At 41.3% G+C, this 25,980-nt stretch overlaps 1 protein-coding gene across 2 annotated transcripts in view; it reads left to right on the top strand.

The window, feature by feature from the left end:
* LOC125462693 (signal peptide, CUB and EGF-like domain-containing protein 3) overlaps positions 1-25,980 on the top strand; it is a 361,430-nt gene that overhangs the window by 245,480 nt on the left and 89,970 nt on the right. For both annotated transcript variants that reach the window (XM_059653452.1, XM_059653453.1), the window contains 3 exons: positions 3,552-3,677; positions 7,819-7,935; positions 20,052-20,168. In XM_059653452.1, the coding sequence (XP_059509435.1) occupies positions 3,552-3,677; positions 7,819-7,935; positions 20,052-20,168 (360 nt within the window). The remainder of the gene's footprint in view (positions 1-3,551; positions 3,678-7,818; positions 7,936-20,051; positions 20,169-25,980) is intronic.

Raw genomic sequence — 25,980 nt, 5'->3', positions numbered from 1 at the left:
GGGCAGGTACCATTGATGGATTTGCACTTGAGAAATTTCAAACTAAAGCAGATTGAAATCCAGTGAAAGACAGAGGCAGAACATTGCAGGGTTGGGGAGGGAGAAGTTTTAGATGATTTGAATTACATACTGTTTCAAGCCTAAGAGTATTTTTTCTCTTTATTCTTTCACGCATGTCACTGTCAAGGCCAGCAATTGTTGCCCATGCTTAATTGGCCTTGGGAAGGAGAAAGGGGAGAAGGAGAAGCTTCTGTCCTTACACTAACTGCAGATTCCTTATAACAGATAATCGCCATTTCAAAGGGCAGTTAAGAGCCAACCACATTGCTGTGGTTCTGGAGTCATATGTAGGATAGATGAGCTAAGGATGGCAGATTTTCTTCCCTAAAGGACATTTATGAACCAGCTGGGATTTTACATTAGTTACCTGTCACTAAGGATGGGTTTTGTAGTTCTAACCTTTTAAATTAATTGAACTTAAATTCCACCCAACCCCAACTGGACACCTAAACCTGTAAGCTGTCAATTCTGTGTGTACAAGCAGTTGTACTGAGTTATTGTCACTCATCTACCCTGTCCTACCATTTCAGTGTTTCTTCAGATATATCCCTGACTTTACCATCATCACTGGACAATTATTTACATCTTGCAGGTCCCTGCCTATGTACAGTGTCTTTTTGTGGTTCAGAGACATTGAGCTGTTCCCTGTGTAACATCGGTCTAACTTAAATTACAAACTGGGACAAACCGGACAATGTTCCTGTGTTAAGTGGTGACAGTTTGTGAAGGATTCTAACTTTGCCCTTTATAAGGGGAGCAGTAGCCATCATTTTTTAACCCCGCTATTTACCTCTTGGGGAAAAAAAAGTTAGGAGCCCTTCAAAAATGTTGGGCGACTCCCAATTCCAGGGGTCCCAGCTACAATCCCAGTCTTTCTGATTCTCAGGAGTGTCCTTTAAGCGTGAAGGCTGGTTCAGGTCATGAGCCTGTACTTGGCGTTCCCAACCTGCATTGCAGACTAGGCATCGCTTAGCCTTCCCCAAGTGTCATGGAGTCAGAGAAACTTGTTTGAGTGTTATGGCTTATAGCACATCAGATGTAAATGTAAGTTCATTGCGCCCACCCCCCTCCATGCAAGGTTATGACTTAAATGACCCCCGTGACTCGTCTTGCCCACCTTCCCCTCCCCGCCCCCACCCCCTCACGTCTGCATGCTAAGCAGTTGTGATTCCATGTCCAATCACCTGTGTACACAGCATAGAGGCAGCAACCCCCTAGAGTGATGGTGAGGTGTGGAAAGTCATTTTAAAACTTTTCCACTTGGATTTTAAAAATGTGAAGTTAGTAAAAGTCTGGAATAAAGAGCTGGATCAATGGTGAGCAGATAATCACCACTGATTGTCGTAAAAGCCCATCTGGTTCACTAGTGTCCTTTACAGAAGGAAATCAGCTGCCCTTACCCTGACTGACAGACAGCTGTAACAGTGGTTGACTTTCCACTGCCCTCTGCACAAAAACCACTGACTTAGCCAGCAGCATTCACATGCAATGAATAGAAAAGGTCAAATTTAAAGTAACTTTTTTATTGTGAAGAAGCATTTTAACAGAAGACTGTACAGAACAATTAAATATTGGTAATAATTTCATTTCAGCTCTCTATCTGAAGGATTCAGTTCCCCAGCTGTAATATGAATTTCCTTGTACAGTATCTTTGAGATGCAGGAAGGGGTCGTTTAGTTGTGCCACACTATGCCTCTTAATTAAGGTTGCAGAGGCCCTCGGGGGTAAAATTTAAGCAGGAAATGGCTCCTATAGGAAAGCACTTAACGTTTTACCAAAAAGTTGTCATTTTTAACAACTTTAGAGTTGACATTTTCAGGTTTCTGACTTCTTGTAAGTTTCTCTTTTCAATTCTGACAATCTTATCAACACACTGGTGTTACAGTAACTATTGTTACACAGGATCCAATGTTAACAGCTAGATTAAACTTAAAAATGGAATAATAGTAAACATTCCTTCCAGACACTTTCACAGGATAACAAAGTGAAGTATAAGGTAAATAAGAGATAACCTGAAATTTTATAGGTCTGTGTATCCTTCCTGAGTGATAATTGTATTATGATGGAAAAAAATTGTTGTTTACTATCAGCGTCCAAATTTATCTCAAATTTTCTTTAATGCAATGCTCTGTATATTTTTAGATTTCTATCTTAAATTACAGAGGAAACAACGTAATGGTATGAACCTGTAACCGATAGTTATTTATCTACAATAATTTATCTTTATAGATTTTCTTGCAAAAGTATTTTAGTCTCTGCTACCTTCCCATGGCAGCCATTATTTCTGTATGATAGGATTTCTGTTACCTTCCTGTGCCCCTTCTACACCCTGCTCATGTTTCCTGGGAGGTACATGTACATTGATGACTATAATGGGTTCACTTCAAGAGGCTATTGGAAGTGTGGAAGCTCAGGGATCAAATTAGAAAATGTTGGGAATTCTCAATGGCTCAGGCAACATCCTGAAACAAACTGAACTTTTTGTCTCAGCGGCCCTTTATTTTACCTGTGTTCTGCTGAAAGGTCATTAACCAGAAGCATTAATTCTGTTTTGCTCTCCAGAGATCCTGGCTGACCTGCTGAATAAATCCAGCATTGGTACTGTTTTGCTTTGTGAAAGTCACAGCTTTGCACCACATGAGAGTTCAATAAAGTTTATTTTTCACATAAATTGTACACATTGGACTATGCAATCATAGAATCCCCACATTACAGAAGCAGGTCATTCAGCCCATCGAGTACATTCCAACCCTCCAAAGAACATCCCATCCAGACCAGTCCCGCTACCCTATTCCCTGTAACCCTGCATTTCCAATGGCCAATCCACCTAACCTGCACATTTTTGGACTGTGGGAGGAAACCAGAGCACCAGGAGGAAACCCATGCAGACACGGGGAAAATGTGCAAATTCCACACAGACAGTCACCCGAGGGTGGAATCAAGGCAGCAGTGCTAACCACTGAGCTGCCCGTCATGGATCCCTGTGCCAAGCCTTTCCATCTGTCATTGTGCCACCTCATCATATATGGTGTGAAACATTCCCAAAACTTTTCCTATCCAATGCCCAGAAAACGCAATCTTCAACCAGTTCACTAGCTTGTGAACTAGTTCATTCAAAATGGTGGAAAGGGGTCTGATTTCTGTTTACACTCACCTCTAGTAATGTTTGACAGTGTCACGTTGCAAATTTAATGCCACCACAAATTGTGCCTTGTGAAGAATTCCCATTTAGACGAGGCATTGAGAACGTTGAACGTTTCATGGAACCTGGTCTCAGGAAGGTAATGGTTGGTGAAGAAACATTAATGAGAAAAAGACAAAAGCATGCATCAAGAAAGGAGCCTAAAGAATTTGTAGATCGATTGGTATTGGACTGTAGTGTTCCTCTCAGCTGTGCTCAGTTTTGATTCCTTGACACAATGTTATTTAAGCTGTACTGGAATGAGACGGCTATTTAATGGACTCTTTCTCTTCATGATGCTTCTTTGCAGAAGGAATGAACTGTATGAATAAAAACCATGGATGTGCTCACATCTGTCGAGAAACTCCAAAGGGTGGAATTGCCTGCGAGTGCAGACCTGGATTTGAACTCACGAAGAACCAACGGGACTGCAAGTGTAAGTCACAACGTATATCTGTGTCTTATTTTGGGCCGAACATTAACGCTTGTGCATTATAGAAGATATTATCTTGAGAGGGCACTGTGTAGCTGGAAGGTGACCCTGTAAGCCGTTACTTTTAAAATTTTCTTCATAGAATCCCTACACTGTGGAAGCAGGCCATTCAGCCTATCAAGTCCACATTGACCCTCCAAACAGCATCCCACCCAGACCGAACCCCCTACCCTAACCCTGCAATTCCCATGGCTAATTCACCTACCCTGCACACTATGGGTAATTTAGCATGGCCAATCCAGCTAAACTACACATCTTTGGATTGTGGGAGGAAACCCAGCACCAGGAAGAAACCCACGCAGACAGCATGCAAACTCCACACAGACAGCCATCTGAGACTAGAATTGAACCTGGGTCCCAGGCGCAGTGAAGCAGCAGTGCTAACCACTGAGGCACCATGCTGCCCCTGTGGCTGATCATAGCTGATCTGCTAACATGATGGATGAGGCTCCCTGAATTGTAATCGGCCTCACAAGTGGAATTAAAAATAGCTTTGAAGGTTCTCCCTGTGGGTCAGTCAGTAGAGTTTTGAGAAATAAAGCCCCACGAGCTGAATGTTGGTGGTACAGGCGAACATGCTGTCAGATAGAGTGGTGACTTGGAATTGATGCTGCTTCTGGGCCAGGCTGGTGGTAAATAGTTAACCAGGATTTGCTCTTATCATTGCATTCCAGTCAATTTGACTGTTCTGGAAATGCCTGTTGAGGACCTGGTAAAGATCAGAACTCTGTTATAATGCTTTTAGCCGTTCAATAGCCTAGAGATGCTGTGACACGGCTCACATGAATAATGATCATTTGGTCAATATGTCAGCACATTCGAAGGAGGAGAGGAGAAAATTGTGGTGGATAGAATAAATGTAAGGATTTCAAGAAAATAAAGCATATTCCTGACAAGGTTGTGTTCGAAACCCTATTTATCAAGCTTTCTGGAAAAGGAGAGGGGCCCATTTAAGACTTGGATACCTGAAGCGATTCTAATTCAGTCAAATCAAATCTGCATTGCAGTCAGTAGAATATTTGCAGGCTTAAAGGCTTGCAAAGACCAAATACAGGAATTTGGCTTGTATTATCCTTGAAGTTAGAAGGTTGGGGTGATCTATTCATGGTGTTAACTGATTTATGGGGTAAATTGTAAATTCTTTCTCTGATGAAGGAATCTGGAACATAAACTTAGAATTGGGCTGTTTTGGGTGAAATATGGATGTTCTTTTCCATTTAAAGGGTGGCACCGATCCAGAGGTCTCTTCCTCAAAAGATGGTGGAGATGACAGAGATCGTAGAGCTGAATTCTATTCTCTTCCTCATCTCTAATTTTCTCCTGGCTGAGATGCTAAATTTTGGAATTCCCTTTCTGACCCTCCTCACCAAATTTTATCTCCTTGAGCATTCCCCTTCAAACCTATCTGCTTGACCAATCTTAGATTTTTGTCCTAATATCTATTTGAGATTTTGGTTGATAACAACTCTGTGAAGCCTCTTTAGAAATTTTACAGCATTAGAGGCACTATATAAATGAAAGGCTTATTGGTGTGATGACTTTTTTTTTGATGGGTAAGAGATATAGACCACATGTGGATGAGTGAAGTTGAAATCTAAATCGTAAATGGTCTAAGTCAATGAGTTAGGGTTAGGGGTTTGAGTGGCTGAAGAAGTTATTCCTGTGAAATCTTTCCGTCATTACTAACCAATATTATTCTGAATTCTCTTTATAACATCCGCACATGTCGGCTGACATTTTACAACATTGTTGTTAAAGCTAATAAAGGAGATCAGAAAAGAAACTGCGAACATCAGATACAGAAATGTGAACACACAATGCTAGATAAGTTTGCCAGGTCAATAATGAACTGTGTAATGAAAGCAAGGGGAGTTTTGACAAAAGGCTTACACCTGAAACATCAACCTATATTCACCCAGGGCAATAAATCTGCTGTATATTCCAAAATCTTTAATTGAAATCATCTGGTAGATATTTGCAAAGATTACATATAGGCCGGGGCAGATGTTAGGTGCATAACAGCTGGAAGTCTTAAATACTGGCATTCGTTGGAGTTTATGATGATGAGTGGGAATGGGAGTATTTTTTGAAATTACAACATGGTGGTAAACCAGGCCTTAGCGGCATGTTGACTGATCCTGTTGTCTGCTATCTATGAATTGTTGTCTGGTCAAATCCACATTCCATAAGCAGGAGTATCAAAAAATGTAAATGCTGTGTGCATTCACGACCTTGTGATTTTCTTTTATACGCAAAAGCTGCATCCAAAAGTGGATTAATAGGGGAAGGGGATGATAATCTATAAATGCAGTGCAGTTTTACGAACACAAGTTGTGAAATTTAGCAATGTAATAGTGTTGCAAACGTAATTACACTTTGCTTTTCTGATGAAGGGTCTAGGCCCGAAACGTCAGCTTTTGTGCTTCTAAGATGCTGCTTGGCCTGCTGTGTTCATCCAGCTTCACACTTTGTTATCTTAATTACACTTCCAGGTTCCTTTCCCTTAAACAAGGAGCTCTAAGCAGCTAACACATTTGATGCTGCGTGGCTTTGGTTTATTAATAGAAATGTGTGGCTGACTCAATAGAAATTTATTTTCCACACAGTTCATTCCCTTTACAACTCATTTCCAGTCTTCCGAGTTGTGGTAAATGCTGCACAGGAGGTGAGGAAGGAAATGCCCTTAAAATTCTACCAAACGTGCACCAGCTGCATATCAAATCAATATGGACTCCTAAACCCCTGCCTCTACCCTCTCTGCCAGTGATGGTCATAGTTTGCCCTTCACAATTCCCTGGAAAATGGTGATTGGAGACCAGGAGTATGGGACAGTACCAACCCAGTCACAACCTCAGTCACAGCCCAAGGCCTAATCAGCAGTTACCTGTGGAATGATAATTCTCAACTTCATTTTGTCTTTCATCTGGGATTCTTAGTAAAATTAGATTTGTAGTTTCTACAAAACCTTTTGCTCAATTTAAGAATTGAAAAACAAGGCAGAAAAGCCTGGGAAATCTTAGAGAGAAGTATACAAATGTCGGCAGTATAGTGCCATATAACGACGAACCATGGGTCAAATGCTTGCTGTTCTACTTAATTGCTTAAAGACGTCATTGCAGTCACCTCCTACCCTGCTAAATTCCAGAGAATACAGACCTAGTTTGTGTAGTCTCTCTTTATAATTTACCCTTAGGAATCCTAGGATGCTTCTGGTAAGCTGATGCTGTACTCCCTCCAAGCCCCATATGTATGACATTCTGGTGCCAGGAACTGCTCTCTGTAACTCCAAGTGTGGTCTGAGCTGGTCTTTGTATAACAGAAGCATAACATTAATCCCTTGTATTGTAGTCCTCCAGATGTAAAGGATGGAATTCCGTTAGCCTTTTGGAATATTTTGTTTAGCTTTTACATATAATACTTTAACAATATGTTATTGAGCTCCTCTTGGAGCCTCCATCATTTAGAAAATAGGATGACCTCACGTTTACCTACCTTGCAATTATGAAAGCAAAACATCTGCCTGTTCCTTTGAGCTGTGGGACATTGTGTGATTCAGGCAAAGAACAGAAGGAAAAGGGTGAAATGTGATTTCGATCCGGGGATTTAAAAACCCTGGTGAATTTATGGCTAAATTGTGATTTTTGACATTTTGGAGACCCATATCTAGAATGAGGATGAGGTGTTATCTTAAAGAATAGTGTTCTTGAACTATGTCAGTATTCCAAAAACTTTCCTCTGACAAAAAAAATTGTTTTTCTTTTAATGGATAAAGAATGTGGTCCTGATTACATCACATTTTTGTCTAAAGTAGTAGCAATTTTTTGTGGAAAACAAAATAAACAAACAAAATCAGATTATATCAAATTTCTTTTCAACTAGTAGCATTTTTTCATGGAAAACAAAATAAACCAACTAAAGAAACATTCCCGAGATGGTTTGCTTCCCAACTATAAAAGGCGATAGTTGCTTGCTGTGGTTAGATAAGAATCTGAAAACTTGTTCTTTGACACATTTGAGAGGCTGGGGTCAGTTAATGTCACCTACAGCATTCATCAAGACTTGATAATGCATTTTCTCTCTGCAGTGACGTGTAACTATGGAAACGGGGGATGCCAGCACACGTGCGATGATACTGATCAAGGCCCGAAGTGTGGATGCCATCTGAAATTTGCCCTGCACTCTGATGGGAAAACCTGCGTTGGTGAGTGCTTGGCTCAAACTGAGATACTGCAGCTAACTACCAGAAACGGGGCCTTGGAGTTGAGCAATCTGATGTAATCAGTAAAGGAAATGGCTTGGATTTACAATTTCATACACCATTTCCACATATAATGGGAAACAGAGCTGGTCAGTGAAGCCTGCCAGAAATCTAAAAGCTAAACTTTGAAGGATTCACAGATGTCAGGAGACTTTGAAGGTAGAGAGCTGGCGAGATGTTGGTCGGTGAGGGGTGGGGGGGTGTCAAAAGTGGGAATCTAAAATGGGGAAATTGATCTCAGGGATTTTCTTCTCTTTGTCGAAGAGAAGTGCAAGTAAATAATGAGCTTAGTTTCTTTCCAGAGTGTGGCCAGACAGACAGCACTCATTGTGTTGTTTGTTCTTGCAAGGAGAAAAGAAAATGCTGCTCAAAGTGGTCAATAAGGTTGGAGTTCTGGCCGCTGCAGGTGCAAATGCATAACTGCATTTGTCCACAGTGCAGCATCTCAGCGAGCGGCTCAGAGCTGAAAATCCCTTCCTCTTCACTGACCAACCCCCATCCCAACTTCCTGTCTACGCTCACCTTTACTAGCTTCATCCCCACCTCCTTGACCTGTCTGTCATCTCTCCCACCTATCTGCTCCACTATCCACCTTCTATCACCCCCCCAACTCTATTTATTTCAGAGCCCCCTTTCCCTCCCCCATTTTTGAAGAAGCGTCCAGACCCGAAACATCAGCTTTCTTGCTCCCCTGATGCTGCCTGGCCTGCTGTGTTCCTCCAGCTCCACACCTTGTTACGTTACATACAAGAGTGTCCTTGGACAACATGAAGAAGTAAAAGACGCTAACAAGAAACTACTTCACCTGTCTCAATATCTGTTAAGTGACTTGATGTCAACATTTAATTTAATAATATTCCTGCCAAGCACTTTGGAATATTTTACTAAGAATATAAGGCATAAGAACAGAAGAACACATGGCTCATTGAGACTGCTTTGTATTTGAGTCTGATTTTGGACTTAAATTTCTCTTTTCTGCCCACTCTCTATTATTGCTTTGCTCCCAAAGAGACCAAAAATCAGACTGTTAAAAGCTTTGAATGTTTTCAATGATGGATCCACAATCCTCTGGGGAAGGGAATTTCAAAAGTTGCAGAGATTTTTCCTCAACTCAGTCATAAGTGATGGGATAAAAACAAAGTTGCTGGAAATGCTCAGCAGGTCTGGCAGCATCTGTGGAGGAGAAAACAGTAAACGTTTTGGGTCAGGTGACCTTTCCTCAGAACATAATGACGCGATCCTTGTTCTAAACTCCACGACCGGGGAAACAATATGTCAGGACCTACCCTGTCAAACACTTCGTGATCTTTGATGATTCAATAAAATCACCTCTCATTCTTCTCATGAATGTAGCCCAGTTTATTCAGGCTGATACGATTGGGTGCTGTGTGTTTAGCAGAGAACAATCTGGTCAGAATGGACTCATTGTTGAAGTGCCTATAAGATGGCTGCCTGCTCGTGTGCATCATGGTAGAGGTCACAAGACCAAGCCGGACCAGGATGGACATTTGCTCATGATTGCATTTCATTCCAATTGTAGGACAATTCCCTCATCTAGGAGACCAATCCATTTTACATTTGTAATATGACTTCAATACAAGTGTTTCCTTCCGTAAATGTGAACCAGTGTAAAATTGCACACAGTATTCCATGTGCAGCCTCACCAAATTCCTGTACAATTGTAGCATGACTGCTTTATTCGTGCTCTGTAATCCCCTTACCCCAAAGACTAACATGACATTTTCCTTCCTAATAGCTTGCTTTATCTGAATCCTAACTACATGTGTGCTTTGTGTAAGTACATCCATGTCCTTCTGAACATCAACCTTTACAAGTTTCATCCTTTGTTTTAAAAATAAAATTGCCTTTCTCTTCTGTTATACCCGTGTGAGAAGCAATAGACTGGCTCCCCTTTCTACTTGCCTCTCAGTTGACTGCAACTATTGTTTTAATACATTTTGCTTAACAGGTTAGTGAGCATCTAAGTGTTGTGACTGTAGAAGGTACAGACATATCTTTGTACACGTTTGAAAATAAAAGAGAAAGAGAACACTAGCTGACACCCCCAAAACTGTCAGCACATGTGCGTACTACCATTACTGTCAGTGATGTCACTCCAATTTGCTCAAATTTATTGTGCTTATTTGGGTGACACCTTGCTTGTTACTGGCAGTGTTTCACAAAGTGTGCATGTGCAGAACTTCCCTCATGCACAATGTGAACCTTTCAGAGCTGTCAGGAGAAAGAACATAGTTTTTATGATCCCTAGTACCTGCTTTACACATACATTCAAGAAACACACACACACACTCCAGGAGTAGGCCTTTCGGCCTTGTGAGCCTGCTCCGCCAGTCAATAAGATCATGGCCAATCCTTACCCACGTTCTCACCGTGTCCTTTAATTCCTTTATTGTTCAAAAAAATCTACCTTAGCTTTTAAATCGTTTACTGAAGTAGCCGCAACTACTTCACTGGGCAAGGAATTCCATAGATTAACAACCCTCTGGGTTAAGAAGTTCCTTCCCAATTCAGTCCTAAATCTGCTCCCTCTAATCTCGAGGCTATGCCCTCTTGTCCTAGCTTCACCTGCCATTGGGAACATTGTCTCTGCTTCTATCTTATCTATTCCCTTCATAATTTTATATGTTTCTCTGAGATCCCCCCTCAATATTCTGAATTCCAATGAGTATAATCCCAATCTACTCAGTCTTCCCTCATAAACCAAGCCTCAACTCCAGAATCAACCTAGTGAACCTCGTCTGCACCCCATCCAGTGCCAGTACATCCTTCCTCAAGTAAAGAGACCAAAACTGCACACACTACTCCAGGTGTGGCCTCACCAGCACCTTGTACAGCTGTAACATAACCTCTCTGCTTTTAAACTCAATCCCTTCAGCAATGAAGGACAAAATTCCATTTGCCTTCCTAATTACTTGTACCTACAGACTGACCTTCTGTGATTCATGAACAAGGATATCCAGGTCCCTCTGCATAGCAGCATGCTGCAACTTTTTACCATTCAAGTAATAATCCTTTTTATTATTACTCCTACCAAAATGTATCACTTCACATTTATTTACATTGTATTCTATCTGTCAGACCTTTGCCCACTCACCAAATGTATCTATGTTCCTCTGCAAAGTTTCACAGTCCTCTGCACACTTTGCACTGCCACTCATTTTAATGTCACCTGCAAACTTTGACACCCCACATGTGGTCCCCAACTCTAAATCATCTATATAAAATGTAAATAATTGCGGTCCCAACACCAATCCATGAGGCACACCACTAGTCACTGATTGCCAGCCAGAATAGCACTCATTTATCCCCACTCTTTGCTTGCTGTTAGTCATCCAATCCTCTATCCATACTAATACTTTTACCCCTAATGCCATGCATCCTTATCTTATGCAGCAGCCTCTTGTGTGGCACCTTGTCGAAGGCCTTTTGGAAATATAGGTACACCACATCCACTGGGTCCCCATTGTCCACCTGGCTTGTAATGTCTTCATAGAATTCCAAAAGATTTGTCAAGCATGACCTGCCCTTCATGAATCCATGCTGCGTCTGCCCAACGGGACAATTTCTATCAAGATGCCTTGCTATTTCTTCCTTGATAATAGAATCAAGCATCTTCCCCAGTACAGAGGTTAAGCTAACCGGTCTATAATTCCCCATCTTTTGTCTACCTCCCTTTTTAAACAGTGGTGTCACATTTGCTGTTTTCCAATCTGCTGGGACTGCCCCAGAGTCCAGCAAATTTTGGAAAATTACCGCCAGTGCACATGCTATTTCTCCTGCCATCTTTTTTGGTACCCTGGGATGCATTCCATCAGGACCAGCAAACTTATCAATCCTTAGCTCCATTAGCTTGCCCAACTCATTCCCTCTTCCGTAATAATGATTGTTTCCAGGTCCTCACCTACCTTCATCTCATTGTCAATTACTGGCATGTTATTAGTGTCCTCCACTGTGAAGACCGATACAAAATACCTTGGCCATTTCATCACATACCATAACTAAATTCCTCTTCTCAGCACCTAAAGGGCCAACGTTTACTTTAGCCACTCTTTTTTGTCTTATGTATTTCTAGAAACTTTAGCTATCTGTCTTTGTATTCTGTGCCAGTTTTTTCTCATGTTCTATCTTGCTTTTCTTTATAGCTGTTTTTGTGGCTTTCTGTTGACCTTTAAAGTTTTCCCAATCTTCTAGTTTCATGTTGTTTTTGGCCACTTTGTATGCCTTCTCTTTCAATTTGATAGCCTCCCTTATTTCCTTAGACACCCATGGCAGATTACCCTTTACTTACAGTCCTTCCTTTTCATTGGAATATACTTTTGCTGATCACTTTAAAAAATTGCTTTGAAAATCTTCCACTGCTCGTCAACTCTCCCACCATAAAATCTGTTTTCAGTCTACTTTAGCCAAGTCATCCCTCATTCTATTGTAGTCCCCCTTGTTCAAGCATAGGACGCTGGTATTGGATTTTATCTTCGTACTGTCCATCTGTATTCTAAATTCAACCATACTGTGATCACTCCTTCCAAGACAATCCCTAACTATGAGGTCATTAATTATTCCTGTCTCATTACACAGGTCCAGATCCAGGATAGCTTGCTCCCTCGTCGGTTCCATTACATACCGTTCCAGAAAACTATCATGGATACACTCAACAAACTCCTCCTCAAGGCTACCCTGACCGAGCTGGTTCGGCCAATCTACATGTAGATTAAAAACCCTATGATAATTGCCATGCGTTTTTACATACACACTCACCATGGACAGAAGAAAAACTGGGAAAGCAGTTTAATGAATCTCTGTTCACAGAGTTTCCAGAGATGGTTCTTGTGCTGATCAGGACACCTCTGCTTCTTTCTCCAGATACCTTCACTGGTTTAAAGGAGGTGCCAGGTGGCTGGCTCATATTTATGAAAAGATTTCTGACTTATTTATTTGAAGTCACAGTTTGCAGCAACTGCTGAAAGAACATTAACTTGTTTTCTTCAGGCATAAAGACGATTTTGCTGCACAGAACAGACCCAACTCCCGAACATGCAAACATCTGATGGCTTCTCTGTATCTTGTTCACAGCTGCAAACTGTTTGGCTGCCTGGGAACCAATCATACAATAGGTAGCAGGCAGAAGGCCTTTGTCATCAAGAACTGGCCACTAGCCCTTAGACCAAAGCTCCATTGTATGCAGCATTGACTCCCGCTTTTCTGCAAACTATATTTCAACCACTGCTTGAATCAGCAGCTATGTAAACATAGTTGACAATGAGTACCAGGTTACTTGCTTTCAAAACATGAAGTAATGCTCCAGCAATTCTTAGATCCAAAACAGTTCTTTCCCATTTCAACCCATAACTTAAAACTGAAAAATAAAAAGACATGGTCTTTACACTGACATATAGTTCCCTGTTTTCTCTCTCCTTCCTTTTTTGAATAACGGGGTTACTTTTACTAACTTCCAAACTTCTGGGACGTTCTGGAGCCTAATTTTGTTTTAATTCAACACATCCACTGTTTCTGCAGCTATTTCTTTTGGAATCTTAGAATATAAGCCATCACCTCCTGGGTATTTATCAGATTTCACTCCCTTAAGTTGCTCCGGTATTTCTTTTCTGCTGACTCCTCTTAGTGCCTAGTTTACCCTCAATTTCTGGTAGGTAGTTGTATTTTCTACTTTGAAGGCAGACATAAAATATTTGTTCAATGTCTCTGCCATTTCCTCATTCCCCATTCTAATTTCTACAACCACTTCCTCAAACAGGCCAAAGTTTATATTAGCTGCTTTTTATATATTTGCAAAACCTTTTAAAATCTGTTTTTATATGCCTGGATAATGTATTCTCCTGTTCTTTTGTTAACACCTTTCTGGTAGCATTTTGCTAGTTACTGGTACATTTCCAATCATCGGGCTTATTGGATAGAAACCTCTGGTCTGCTTGGAGCTTTAATTTGATTTGATTTATTATTGCCATATGTACCGAGGTATAGTGAAAAGTTCTGTTTTGTGCGCAGTACACACAGATAATAGCATCGAAAGTGCGTAGAGTAACAGAACAGAAGGGCAGGACGAGAAATATAATTGTAAAAGTTGGGAGCTGCGGCATATATTCAGCTTCCGTATAGCGGGTTAAAATGTTGCTGTAAGTCCTCACAACCTTTCACGCAGATTAACTTTCCAGACCTTCATGACAGGGAACACAATCATTAGCATGTCATGAATATCCATCAGCACCCTGGCCTACTGCAATAACACACGTGGGCTCAGTCTTGTTTGCCAATAAAGGGAAATGCATGTGTTCACAAAACTGACTGTATATGCCAGGTGTGTAGCTGCAACATAGACATCTGCCTCCAAGTAACCCAGTTACTTTGCTTCTTCCTAACCTTAGTATTAGGGATGAAGCATTTCCATATGGAGCAACTGATGAGAACTCACAATCAATTGCTGCCTTACTTGTTGTCGTTAAACACCTAGAGATAGGAGTGAGGCCAAACCAGGCTACAAACAAGTAATAGTGAGGCAGGTGCACTGGCTGCCATCAGCAAACAAGGCAACTGAGGCTAACTCAGAAAGGAAGCTCCCCTCAAAGGACCATCTTTTGTCATCGTGAGCTCATCCTGTGCAAGCCTTTGGTGAAAGGCTTTGAAACATACAACACAAATTCACATTCCAAGCAATGCAAACCTTTAATAGAACTTGAATAATAAAGTTGCCGTAGTCTTACCGGACCTCAGGTGAGGGGTAAGGTTGAGAAGGTTTTTGGTAACTTCAGCTTGTATGTGAATTGAACACATGCTGTTTGTGTCACTCTGCATCACAAACTAGCTGCCTAGCTGCTGAGCTAACTGACCCCCCCGACACCCACAGATTGTTTAACCTCTTGCAGCGCTGGAACCACCTTCTCGTGAGCTCCCCATGGGCACTGAGTTCTGTAGCCACTTCTGCCCAGACTGCCTTCATTCAGATGGTTTCTTGCTATCATCCACAGGGTTAAAAAAAGCTTCTCTCCTGGACAACCTTCAGGAAAGCCAAGAGGAAAATATCTCCACTTATTCCACTACTTCGTCTCTCTTATTTTGGGTAAATCCGTTCCAATGACTTCAGTTTTACTGCTGTATTGTCCCTAATCTGTGATCCACTTACTCTTCAACTCTTTGTCCCTTCAAGTCCTGCTCAGTTTGTCTTTACCCACCTTGATATATTTGACTATTGTCTCAGTTTTTTTATCTTTGGATTTCTAAATCTCCCTTCTCTCAAACTCTTCAGCCCTTTTACAGTTCTAAAGCTTTTTTCTTGTCCTGACTATAATTACTGGTGCTGCCTTCTCTTTGCTTGCTGCAGTTGTTGTTATCACCTTCAGAAGAGGAGAGATTGGAGCACTATTGTTTTCTAACATTGAATTGCTCATGGTACACCAATATCACTGCATTAATAAACTTTTGAAGTATCGTGACAGTGGCATATTTTTCTTTGTCTCGTTTCATTGACTCCTATCGTGAGTAGGGAAGATGTGCTTCCAAAAAGGGAAAGTGATCCTTCATATCGTTCCCATCTAGAAAAGAGTGAAAGGTCATAGAAATGTAGAAAACATAGAAAATAGCTGTAGGAATAGGCCATTTGGCCCTTTGAGAGTTCACCACCTTTCAAAATCGCTGATCATGTAATTTCAGTATCCCACGCCATTTTCTCTCCATACCCCATGATCCCTTTAGCCACAAGAGCCACGCCCAGCTTCCTCTTGAATATATCTAATGAACTGGCCCCAACAGCTTTCTGTGGGAGAGAATTCCACACGTTCACAACTTCCTGAGTGAAGAAATTCCTCCTTCATCTCAGTCCTGAATGTCTGACCCCTTATTCTTAGCCTGTCCAGTGCCATCAGGCTTTTATATGTTTCTGTGAGATCCCCCTTCATTCTTCTAAATTCCAATGAGTACAAGCCCAGTCGATCCAGTCTTCAATATTGTCAGACCTGTCATCCTGGGAATCAGTCCGGTGAACCTTCGTTGGACTCCCTCAATAGCAAGAATGTCCTTCCTCAGACTAGGAGACCAAAACTGCACACAATACTCAAAGTATGGCCTCACCAAGGCCCTGTATAACTGTAACATGAAAACTGGTAACAGCCCCTGTGAAAAACCCCACACAGGTAATGAATCAACCCAACAATCTGTTTCGGCAAAACCTCTTGTATCTCTCTGTCGAATTCTAAGGAGAGTTATCAAACTAAGCCTTAGAGAGGGTGCTGTCTTAAGACTGTACATAACTATATAAATAACCTCTTCTACTGTAATCTATAAATAAGAAATATGATTGATTTAAATGAGAATTCTGTATCCAGGTCGAGGATTAACATCAGTAAGTTGAATTGAGAGAGAACAAAACAAAATTGAAATCTCTTGGAATTTATTGGTTCACTAAGGCACAATTCCACTATAACAATTGCATTAGAGCTCCCAGAATTAGTAAGGTTTAAATAAGAACTGGTGTGTTTTTTGTTTGGAAAGAATTAACACATCTTACATTTGTTTGATTCTAATGAATTCTCCAAGGGCCTCACATTACATAGTTTGCAGTGTTTATGTTGGCTGCCAGTACTCAACTGGGAATCAGAGCTGGCTTTTTGATGGTACTCCTGTGACTTGTAGGATGCAGACAAGCCAACAGAAAACTTTAAATGCTTGTCATGGATGACAGGGCCAAGAGTATTTGAGTTAATGCTGCTTTCCCCATGCTGCTGAAATATTTCATATTTGGAGTTGAATGTGCATTTCATGCAGGTCAATCGTTCCTGGTTCCACTGGTTTCAATTCAATGTAAATAAACTGTGCCCAGCGGTACGGGATCTGCCATGTAACCTGCACGAATTAATGGAAGTGTAGGGAAATGGTATTAACAGTCCCCCATATCATCCACCGTTCCCCTTCTCTCCTTTCTGCCTGGAATGAAGGAAGGACTCTGAGTATTGCTAAGGAATTGTGATTAAGAGATTGTTACAATTTCAAGGCTACATATGATTTTTTTCACCCTTTAAAATTTCCCAGTTCTTTCTACAATACTAGTCTACATGGTCTGGAAATTATACTGATCATTTTAACCATGAAATAAAACTATTGGGTCAGTGTTGAGTGAGATGTTAACATGTTAAAAATTTTAAGTTTGACCCCAGTTGCCCTTCTTGGTTTGAATGGAAATGGGATAAGGCAAGGCAGGACACTCACTCTCAGTAGATGGGCTAGTCATTGGCATATAATAATGTGCCTGTCTGCCTCAGATTTGACCCCTTTTCCAGGTTTAACTCTGGCCAGCCGAGATTCGCAGGCCTTGGGCCAGAAGGATTGCTTTCTCCTATCACGACCCCCTACCATAACTTGCGAGATCAGCTCCTACTGATTCCCATTGACCCAACAGATGACTTATGACCTATGTCCAAACTCTAGCTTCACCTGCAGTATTTCCCACTAGACCTGGTCCTGCACCAATTAATCAGGCTTGTATTCAGGCAGGTAACCTGCTGGGGAAATGAAAATTACAGGTTTTGCATTGAAAACCTATCCATGCTGAAAAAATCCCATTCCAGGCAAGTCGAGACCTACAGAATCTGCTTTTGAAGCATTGTGTGACCCAAGAGGTTAACAATCACCCTTGCTTGAAATAAACTTATCGGACTAAATGTTGTCGTCTTAAACTGTACTGTTATACTGGCTTTGGAATGGTTAATTTTATGCTCAGTTGATGTATTCATTCATAATTAATTAGATATCGGCAATAGCTTGACCTTAGCACAGAAACCTGCAGAAATGCGTCAGAAGGAGAAGCTGCAGCAAGCAGTGGTGAGATGCAGTGAGTGAGGCATACACAGGGAAGTCCGAGTGTGAAACAGTTCACAAAATGCTGGGCAAAGAGTAGATACTTTCTAATCTCCCCGTACCTATGGAGTAGGTGGGACTTGAACCCAGCACCTCCTGACTACTTCATCGCCCACAACGCAGTCAACTTCTCAAACCTTTTGGGTTTTTAAAAATAAAATCCTGGCTATTCAGAACTTCGTAGGTTTTGGTGTTGTGTAAGTTGTAATGTCTTCTTTAAACATGTTGAAACTGCACTTTCCATTTAATGAAGAAGTTAGAAGATCAAAGAGAAACAGCAACACAATTCTGTTTGTTTCATTAAACCTCAGCCTCTCGTGCTCCATTTTTGTCAGGCCTGCATCAGACTGTATTGTCAAAGCTTAAAGTTAGTCTAGTTACTTGTCTGGTTGTCTACAATTGTTCTTGCTAGCTTTTGTCATAAAGAGTTATATTGTATAAGTTATTTAGTCTTTCATGTATTCACCACCACACTCCCTACCCACCAACGCCCCACTTTCCATAGGGATAGTACGGTGGCTCAGTGGTTAGCATCTCTGCTTCACTGTGCCAGGGATTCAGGTTCAGTTCTACCCTCGGGCAACTGTCTGTGTGGAGTTTGCACATTCTCCCCATGTCTGCGTGGGTTTCCTCCGGGTGCTGCAGTTAAGAAACTGGATTGGCCATGCTAAATTGCCCATAGAGTCCAGGGATGTATAAGCTAGGTGTGTTAGCCATGGGAAATGCAGGGTTATAGGGATGAGGGAGGCATCTGGGACTGGGTTGGATGCTGTACAGAGGGTGATTGCTGACTTGATGGGCTGAATAGCCTCTTCATGCATTGCAGGGATTCTATGACATCTGTCTGCTTCTTAGACATCAGTTCAAATCTCATCCCTCAGGCAGTTAGGTTCAGTTCTGTTGTTTGCGCGTCCTCAATGCTTGCACAGCTGCAGATGACTAGGACTGTACTTGCCCTTTGAATATGATCACACTAAATTGTCCACCCCTTGCCATTTTAGGCCATGTATGTTGAGTTTCACCACCTCGATATAAAGCATACAGGTCAGCAGTGCCAATCAGCACATGGTTCAATGGTTGATTTTTCACAACAAAATCATTCCACCTGCTAACAGATGTATGGGCTTTTTGTGGGAAAGCATTTCTATGTTTGACAGGTTTGCCAAGAGAAGATCTTGTGTCATGTGATGTTTATGTAAGACATGTGGAGCTGATCAACTGACATTAATTAGATTGTGTTATCATATGACACAAAGTCATTTACTTTCATTTTGCCTCAGGCGGGTTTTCAAGAAGCTCAGCACATAGCAAATCATTTTTATTCCGGGTAATCTGTGTAGTCTCTGATCTAAGGAGTTATTCAACTTTTGAGTTTTAACCTCAAGAAATTCCAATTCACATTTCAACTTGCAGTGACATTAAATGTCAGGCTCATGATTGTTTCGTGAGCTTGACCAGTCTCGGCCAGCTCTCTGAGGGAGACGGCAGGATCTGGAGGATTGGACAGGGCAGCATGTGATAACACACAAGAACATATCCCACTAAAGAGACAATAACATGGACACACTAGGGATGGTCAAGCAATTGAAAAATGACAGAGAGAAATCTAGTAGCATAGTAGCTCACTTTAAACCGTTATAACTTTTCTGTTCTCAGACTAAAGCCCATTAGGTTTCCAGTGTGAGTTTGGGCTCTTTAATATTAAGTTTGAATTGAATTCAGACTGAAGGTAATAATCAGATGAAATCACAATAGTCTAAATTCAGGCTTGAAGGATAGCAACTTTGGCAAGAAGCTAGTCAGTTCTAAAGAATTATACTCAGCAGTTTGGGAAGGCAAGGGAGTAGGAACAGGGAGCGAAGGCCTGTATAACTGATAAGGTATGTTAGAAACCTTGCAGCTCCTCAACTCAATGTTTGGACTAAAAGGGAAAGCCACTGATTCTGGTTCTAATGAACTCCAGACTGACGAGTGTTTGAATGCACAGGACTGTTCCGATGTGTCAAATGGAAGAAAGAAAAGACAGACCTGCAATTAATGTAGTGCTTTTCATTTACAGGGAATAAAATATTTATTATGTCGTTACTTCTGTAACATGCAATGTAAAGCCATGTACTAATGGTGTTTAATCTCATGTTGTTTTGATGTTTACCCACACGTGGCTTTTCTTCCCACAGAGACCTGTGCTGTGAACAATGGAGGCTGTGATAGCACGTGTCAGGATGCTGCCACGGGAGTCCGCTGCAGTTGTCCAGTTGGATTCACATTACAACCCGATCGGAAGACATGCAAAGGTCAGTCTGCAAACCCCTCCCCACTCAGATCCCCACAAAAATATTCACTACTCATAGTGTTAATCATACAGCTCAGCAAAATGTTCAGATAAATTACAGTTTTCACTTTTAGCTAAATATTTGGAGTATTATTGAAATGCCTGGGAAACCAAAAAGGACAAATGCTTAAGCCATGATTAAAGACTTGCATTTGCTTAAAAACTTTGCCTGCAGTATATTTGAAAATATTCTTGTTTGGCTGAATGCTGAATTGAATGTTCAATAAAATGGAACAAAACATTCACTTGCCTGATGGAAACTATTTGGATTTCCCCAAATTCGTAGGGTTTTGTGAGACAACATACATCAACTCGGAGATAATGGGAACTGCCGATGCTGGAGAATCTGAGATAACAAAGCATGGAGCTGGATGAACACAGCAGGCCAAGCAGCATCTCAGGAGCACAAAAGCTGATGTTTCGGGCCTAGACCCTCCGTCCGAGGGTCTAGGCCCAAAACATCAGCTTTTGTGCTCCTGAGATGCTGCTTGGCCTGCTGTGTTCATCCAGCTCCATGCTTTGTTATCTTGGATACATCAACTCAGGTTGATCATAGCGATTAAATAAAAACTTAGGAGCCAGATTCAGCCACTTGGCCCCTCATTCCCTGTTTCACCACTCAATCAATTCATGGCCAATATAGTGATGGTATAAGTTCTAGTTTTCTATCTGTTCCCTGTAACCGTCAATTCCCTTGTCGAATAAAAGTCTATCTCACTCAGCCTTAAATAAATTTAATACCCAGCCCACATTACACTTGGATAATAATTCACCTCAAATCTGCCTTCAAAGGGAAACCTTTTATTCTTAAACCATGAACCCTACTTTTGTTCACCCCACAAGAGGAAACATTCATCTTATCCATTCCCCTCAAGATCTTATATGTTTCAATAAGCTTACCTTTTATTCTTTGAAACTCCAGTATATATAGACCTACCTACTCAACCTCTCTTCAGTCAGATCAGCCATTCGTTTTAGGAATGAATCTAAGTGAACCTTGTCTGAACTGCTTCTAAAGCAATCATACATTTTTATTTCAAATAAGAAAGCTGAAGTGTGCACGTTATATAGATGGCTCAAACCTGTGAAATATCAAAACAGCAGCCGGCTTTCCATTTTCGCTAGAGGTGTTTCTAACCTTTTGATGTGTACTGTGTGGGCAAAGGAGCATTTTGGGACTCTGCTAAAACCTGTGAATTCCAACTGTACCGCCCATAGAATTTCTAACCTGAAAAACATCAAAGTAACGTGATGCCTGGAATAGCGTGTGTGATTTGATATACGTTTCAAAGCCATTTAAACTTTTCTGGCTGGTATGACAATGGAAGGGAGCTGAGCAATTGGCAAGAGATGACAGAAAACATAGTGAAGGGAAGGAAATAGAGGGGGAATTCTGTGGATGAATGGGTGAAGAGAAACAGCACCAAGGGTAATGGATAAGCAATGAGCCTGAGAAAAGAAAAGAACCAGAGCAAAAGAGCAATAGTGCAGCAATATCGTAAATTCATTCAAAAAGAAAATGTTTACAATGCCACTGTACAAAGGCCAGAACATTCTTGCTGCAAGCTCAGTAAATAGAGTGAAGCTGTAGAGCTGTAATTTGAAACCATTCCGATGAAATAAGAAGGCTTAATAAGCAGCTGAAATGTCTCAAACCTACATAATGCAGTAATCAAGGTTGGATGACCCCTGGGGTACAGGCATGAATTATGTAAATGAAAGACTGATTAATTTAAAGGTTAAGAGCTTGTTCTTGACTACTGAGATTGACAGGACAGTTTGCTTCAAAACTTCATTAGTTTAGCATTAAGTACAGGAGGAGCTGTGAGGAAGTGTATAAGATGAGTTGCAGGAGTTGTGTTGCAATGGTAATGTTTGTGCCTCTGGGTCAGGAGACCTGGTGTTAAGTCCCGCATGCTCCAGGGGTGTGTTGTAACATCTCTGACCAGATTGATTAGAAATGCCTCTAATATGAATTGAATCGACCTGTTGTAATGTAACAATTTTCTTTTCTGCTTAAAAGTAATTCTCAACAATGTCCTGCTCCTCAGTGATCTAATCTGTGTCTCCATGATATTCAGTTCCACTCCCCTGTTGTTTTCCTTGACTCCATGACACTCACTCTGTTGCCTGACTGCTTGTTCATCGAGAGCCATCCTTTCTGGCTCATCACAAAGACTTGGTATTCTCAACATCAAAACTTTATTCCTTTGGCCATCTGCTTGCTTCCTGCCCTGTATTAAATCTCCTATGGATTTTTTGGATAGAATGATTATCATATCTGCTCCTATTGGTGGTGAGTTTAAAGACAAGAGGGGCACTAAATCTACCTGTTAGTGGTGTCCATGAACCCTGCTACCATCTCGCCTCTGCCAGAGCTATGAGCAGGAAAGACCCATACATAACCTTGCCCAGCTGTTGTCACTTGAGACCTTTGAGGAGCCAATGAATGATCACAGCTACTGACAGGCCTATCACTATGACAGAATGCACACAACATTGCCACCAGCTTCTTACTTCTGAGGGGCCTCAATTAAAGGCATGCAGTACATCACAGAGGAACTGGGCAACAGGAAAGTGGGGGTGAACCACTGAAAGTTAATCCATATCATTGCCGCCCGATCCTCCTTCCCATGATGCTCACACATTATACTCACTCCCCCGTACCCGCACAATGCACATCACTTATGCAGGAGAGCAGTAGAGTCCTCCTGTTGTCCTATCCCCTTTGGACTGGCTGGTTTGCCTCTATTACTCAGATTGAGAGAATTATTTTACCTGTAATGCAGTGGTGCCAAGCGAATGGTTCTTTGACTGTGACCTTCACGACACAGTAGCACTCAAACCAAGCTAGTTCATAAACCTCAGTTCTCAAACACATCTCTTTTGACCATATCATCTACTGGCACTCACATTTTAGCATTTTAACTCCTTCTTTTCTATTTTTCTTGAAGGACAAAACACAAAAAATGTCTGCAAGATGTGGTTTTCTGCTGAAATGGGGGTGAGCCAGTGGCTGTGGTGAGATAACTCCTTTGTTATCTCTTCCTGTTATCGCTCTCCCTTTGTTTGAAGTTTTTTTGCCATGCTGCAGGTGTGACCATCCATGGGTCTCACACAGGACATTGGACAGCACTGAATTTACATTGCCAGTTTTTTCTTGAATCTGTGTTAATCTCTTTCAAAACACACACATTGGAACGCAAAGTTAAAACTGACCATTGTACTTAGGAAACATTGTCATGATAAATATAACAAGTGCTATTCTGATCTGGAGCCTCAACTCTGTTCACGCTAGCTAGTGAATAGGTACGGAACTTTATATCCGAGTTTGTGGATAATGGTAAATTGTAAGTTACAGAAAATTCTATGCAGCTGTATAGGCAAATTGAATAGACCGATATATGGTAGTGGAGTTCAGTCTGGGCTAGTTTGAGGTTATTTGAACTTAGTAAGGACAAATTGGAGTATTTTATAAATGGTGAAATGTAGAAGCTATGGAAGATCAAAGAGATTTGTTTGCACACAAATCATTAACAGCTAATATACAAAGAGAAAAATGACAATTAATGTAATATCAGCCTTTATCTCAGTGAGGTCTGAAATATATAAGAGTGAAAATTTAGTTCAGTTGTATGGAGCCTTGGTCAGACCCTGTCCCCAGGGTTGTGTTTATTTCTGAATATTGCGCCTTAGCAGGGATGTTTGGCCTTGGTACAATTGGCAAGGCATCAATGCTGAAATTATGTAGGGGAATAAGGAACTTGGGGGAATAAGTTGAGGAAAAAGGAAAAGAAAGAAAAACACAAGACATATTTTGTAGAACACTTACAGTTAGGACAATCTTCCTTTCTCTTAAACTATATTATTTGTTGCAATTGCACATCACAAATTCAACAGAATGGACTCAGTTTAAAGAAGGGGTAACTCCCGAGCTGTGATAGAGCAGTGTTCAAGTGTGAAACAGATGGTCATCCATCTCCCTGCAGTCTTTGGTGCTTCTTCACACAAGGTGTCTCAACCCAGTTTGAACATGTGCAAAATCTCTCTCACTTTATCAGTCCAAAGATCCGGCTGCAAATTTCTTACAGTGCTGATCTATTTCCATCTCAGAGCAAATATTAATACTATTTTCCTATGAGTCCTACAAGTACCATTTTGAATTAGCAGTGCTCACTTCAGTTGCAAAACCAAGTTGTTCAAACTGTGGTTTCACATCTGACCCTTATATTTGCTGTGTTCAGAACAAGTGCTACACTCAAAGTCATCCTTGTTCACGAGCAGCACATGTAGCATTAACCTAGCGCAATTCCTCTTCTTTAGTTCTAGAGGAGACACAGTATCACTTGTTGACAGGGGGAAAGAAAAGAAACACTTGCATTGAGATGGTGTCTTTCATGTTCCCAGAATGCCCCAAACCCTTTCACAACCAATGGATTATTTTTGAAGCACATCACCTTTGCTTTGTAATTGAATGAGGAAAGCAATTTTGGAGGAAAGCTTCCAGAAATCTACGAAGCAACAGTGAAATAATCTGTTTGATGCACTGAGCACTGGGAGAGCTCTCCTAGTCTTCAACAACAACAACAAAAACAAAGTTGCTGGCGAAGCTCAGCAGGTCTGGTAGCATCTGCGAAGGAAAAAAGACAGAGTTTATGTTTCGGGTCCGGTGACTCTTCCTTAGAACATGGCCTTGTTTCTTCCTGTTTTCCCCTTCACAGATGCTGCCGGACCTGCCAAGCTTCTCCAGCAACTTTGGTTTTGTTCCTGATTTACAGCATCTGCAGTCCTTTTGGTTTTTATTTTGTATTTCTCCTAGCCTTCAAGTTGTCCCATACCATTTTTTTTTATCACACCAGGGAGGCCTAATGTCTCATCTCAAGACAGCAGCTCTGATATATCTTGATAATGCTGTTAGGTGTTAGCCTGAATATGGTGCTTAAGACCTGGAATGTGCCTTGAATGCCCAACTTTAAGTCAGGTGACCGTAGCTGGAGGCCAAGAATAACAGACAACAGACCAGACCACACCTAAAGATAGTGCCGTTATGTGGCAACGTTCTGCACTTCTAATGTACTTCTGTACTTGTGTACAAGTGACAATAAAGTTTAAATAAATTCATATCAAATCAATGTTGCAGCATGAGGGAGGGACGCCCATGCTGTTGAACTGCACACAGAGATGATATCATCACAGGCACCCCCCTCCCCAACCACAAGCCTCTGTCTATCAACACCTCACAAAAATGAGCCCACAAAATAATTGGGAAGGAATAAGCACAGGCCCCTTCCTGCCTCAGTGTGAAGCACAGGTATGATCCAGTGCAAAGTGCTGCTACTCCAAAGTTAAACTAGTGGACATGATGATGGACAAGTTAAAATGTGGACTGTCCAGTATAAAACCAGACAATTGACCACCCGACTTCCTGCTTCTGAACAACTTTGAAGAATGCAATTTGTCAAAGCACGACTCCAGATCGCAGAGGTGAAAGCATGATCTGCTGACTCACTACATCAGCAGCTCACACCATTTTGTATTCTAATGTTGACATTTCTGTTAGAGCCAGAGAATGGTTCTGCCACAGGGGGAGACCATTTATCCCACTGTGTTCCTGCTGGCATGAGCATTGAAGCTGTTTCTAGTCACCCACTTGCCTGCTTCTCTCTTCCGGTAATTCTATGATTCCCTTTGAAAGCTACAATTGAAGCTGCCTCCATCATACTCTCAGATAGTGTATTCCAGCTCCTAACCATTCACAGTGTAAAACAATTTCT

Source organism: Stegostoma tigrinum, chromosome 21, assembly GCF_030684315.1.
Source record: "Stegostoma tigrinum isolate sSteTig4 chromosome 21, sSteTig4.hap1, whole genome shotgun sequence".
NCBI lineage: Eukaryota > Metazoa > Chordata > Chondrichthyes > Orectolobiformes > Stegostomatidae > Stegostoma > Stegostoma tigrinum.
Note: the sequence above shows the minus strand (reverse complement) of the source record. Positions and strands in the feature narration are given on the sequence as shown.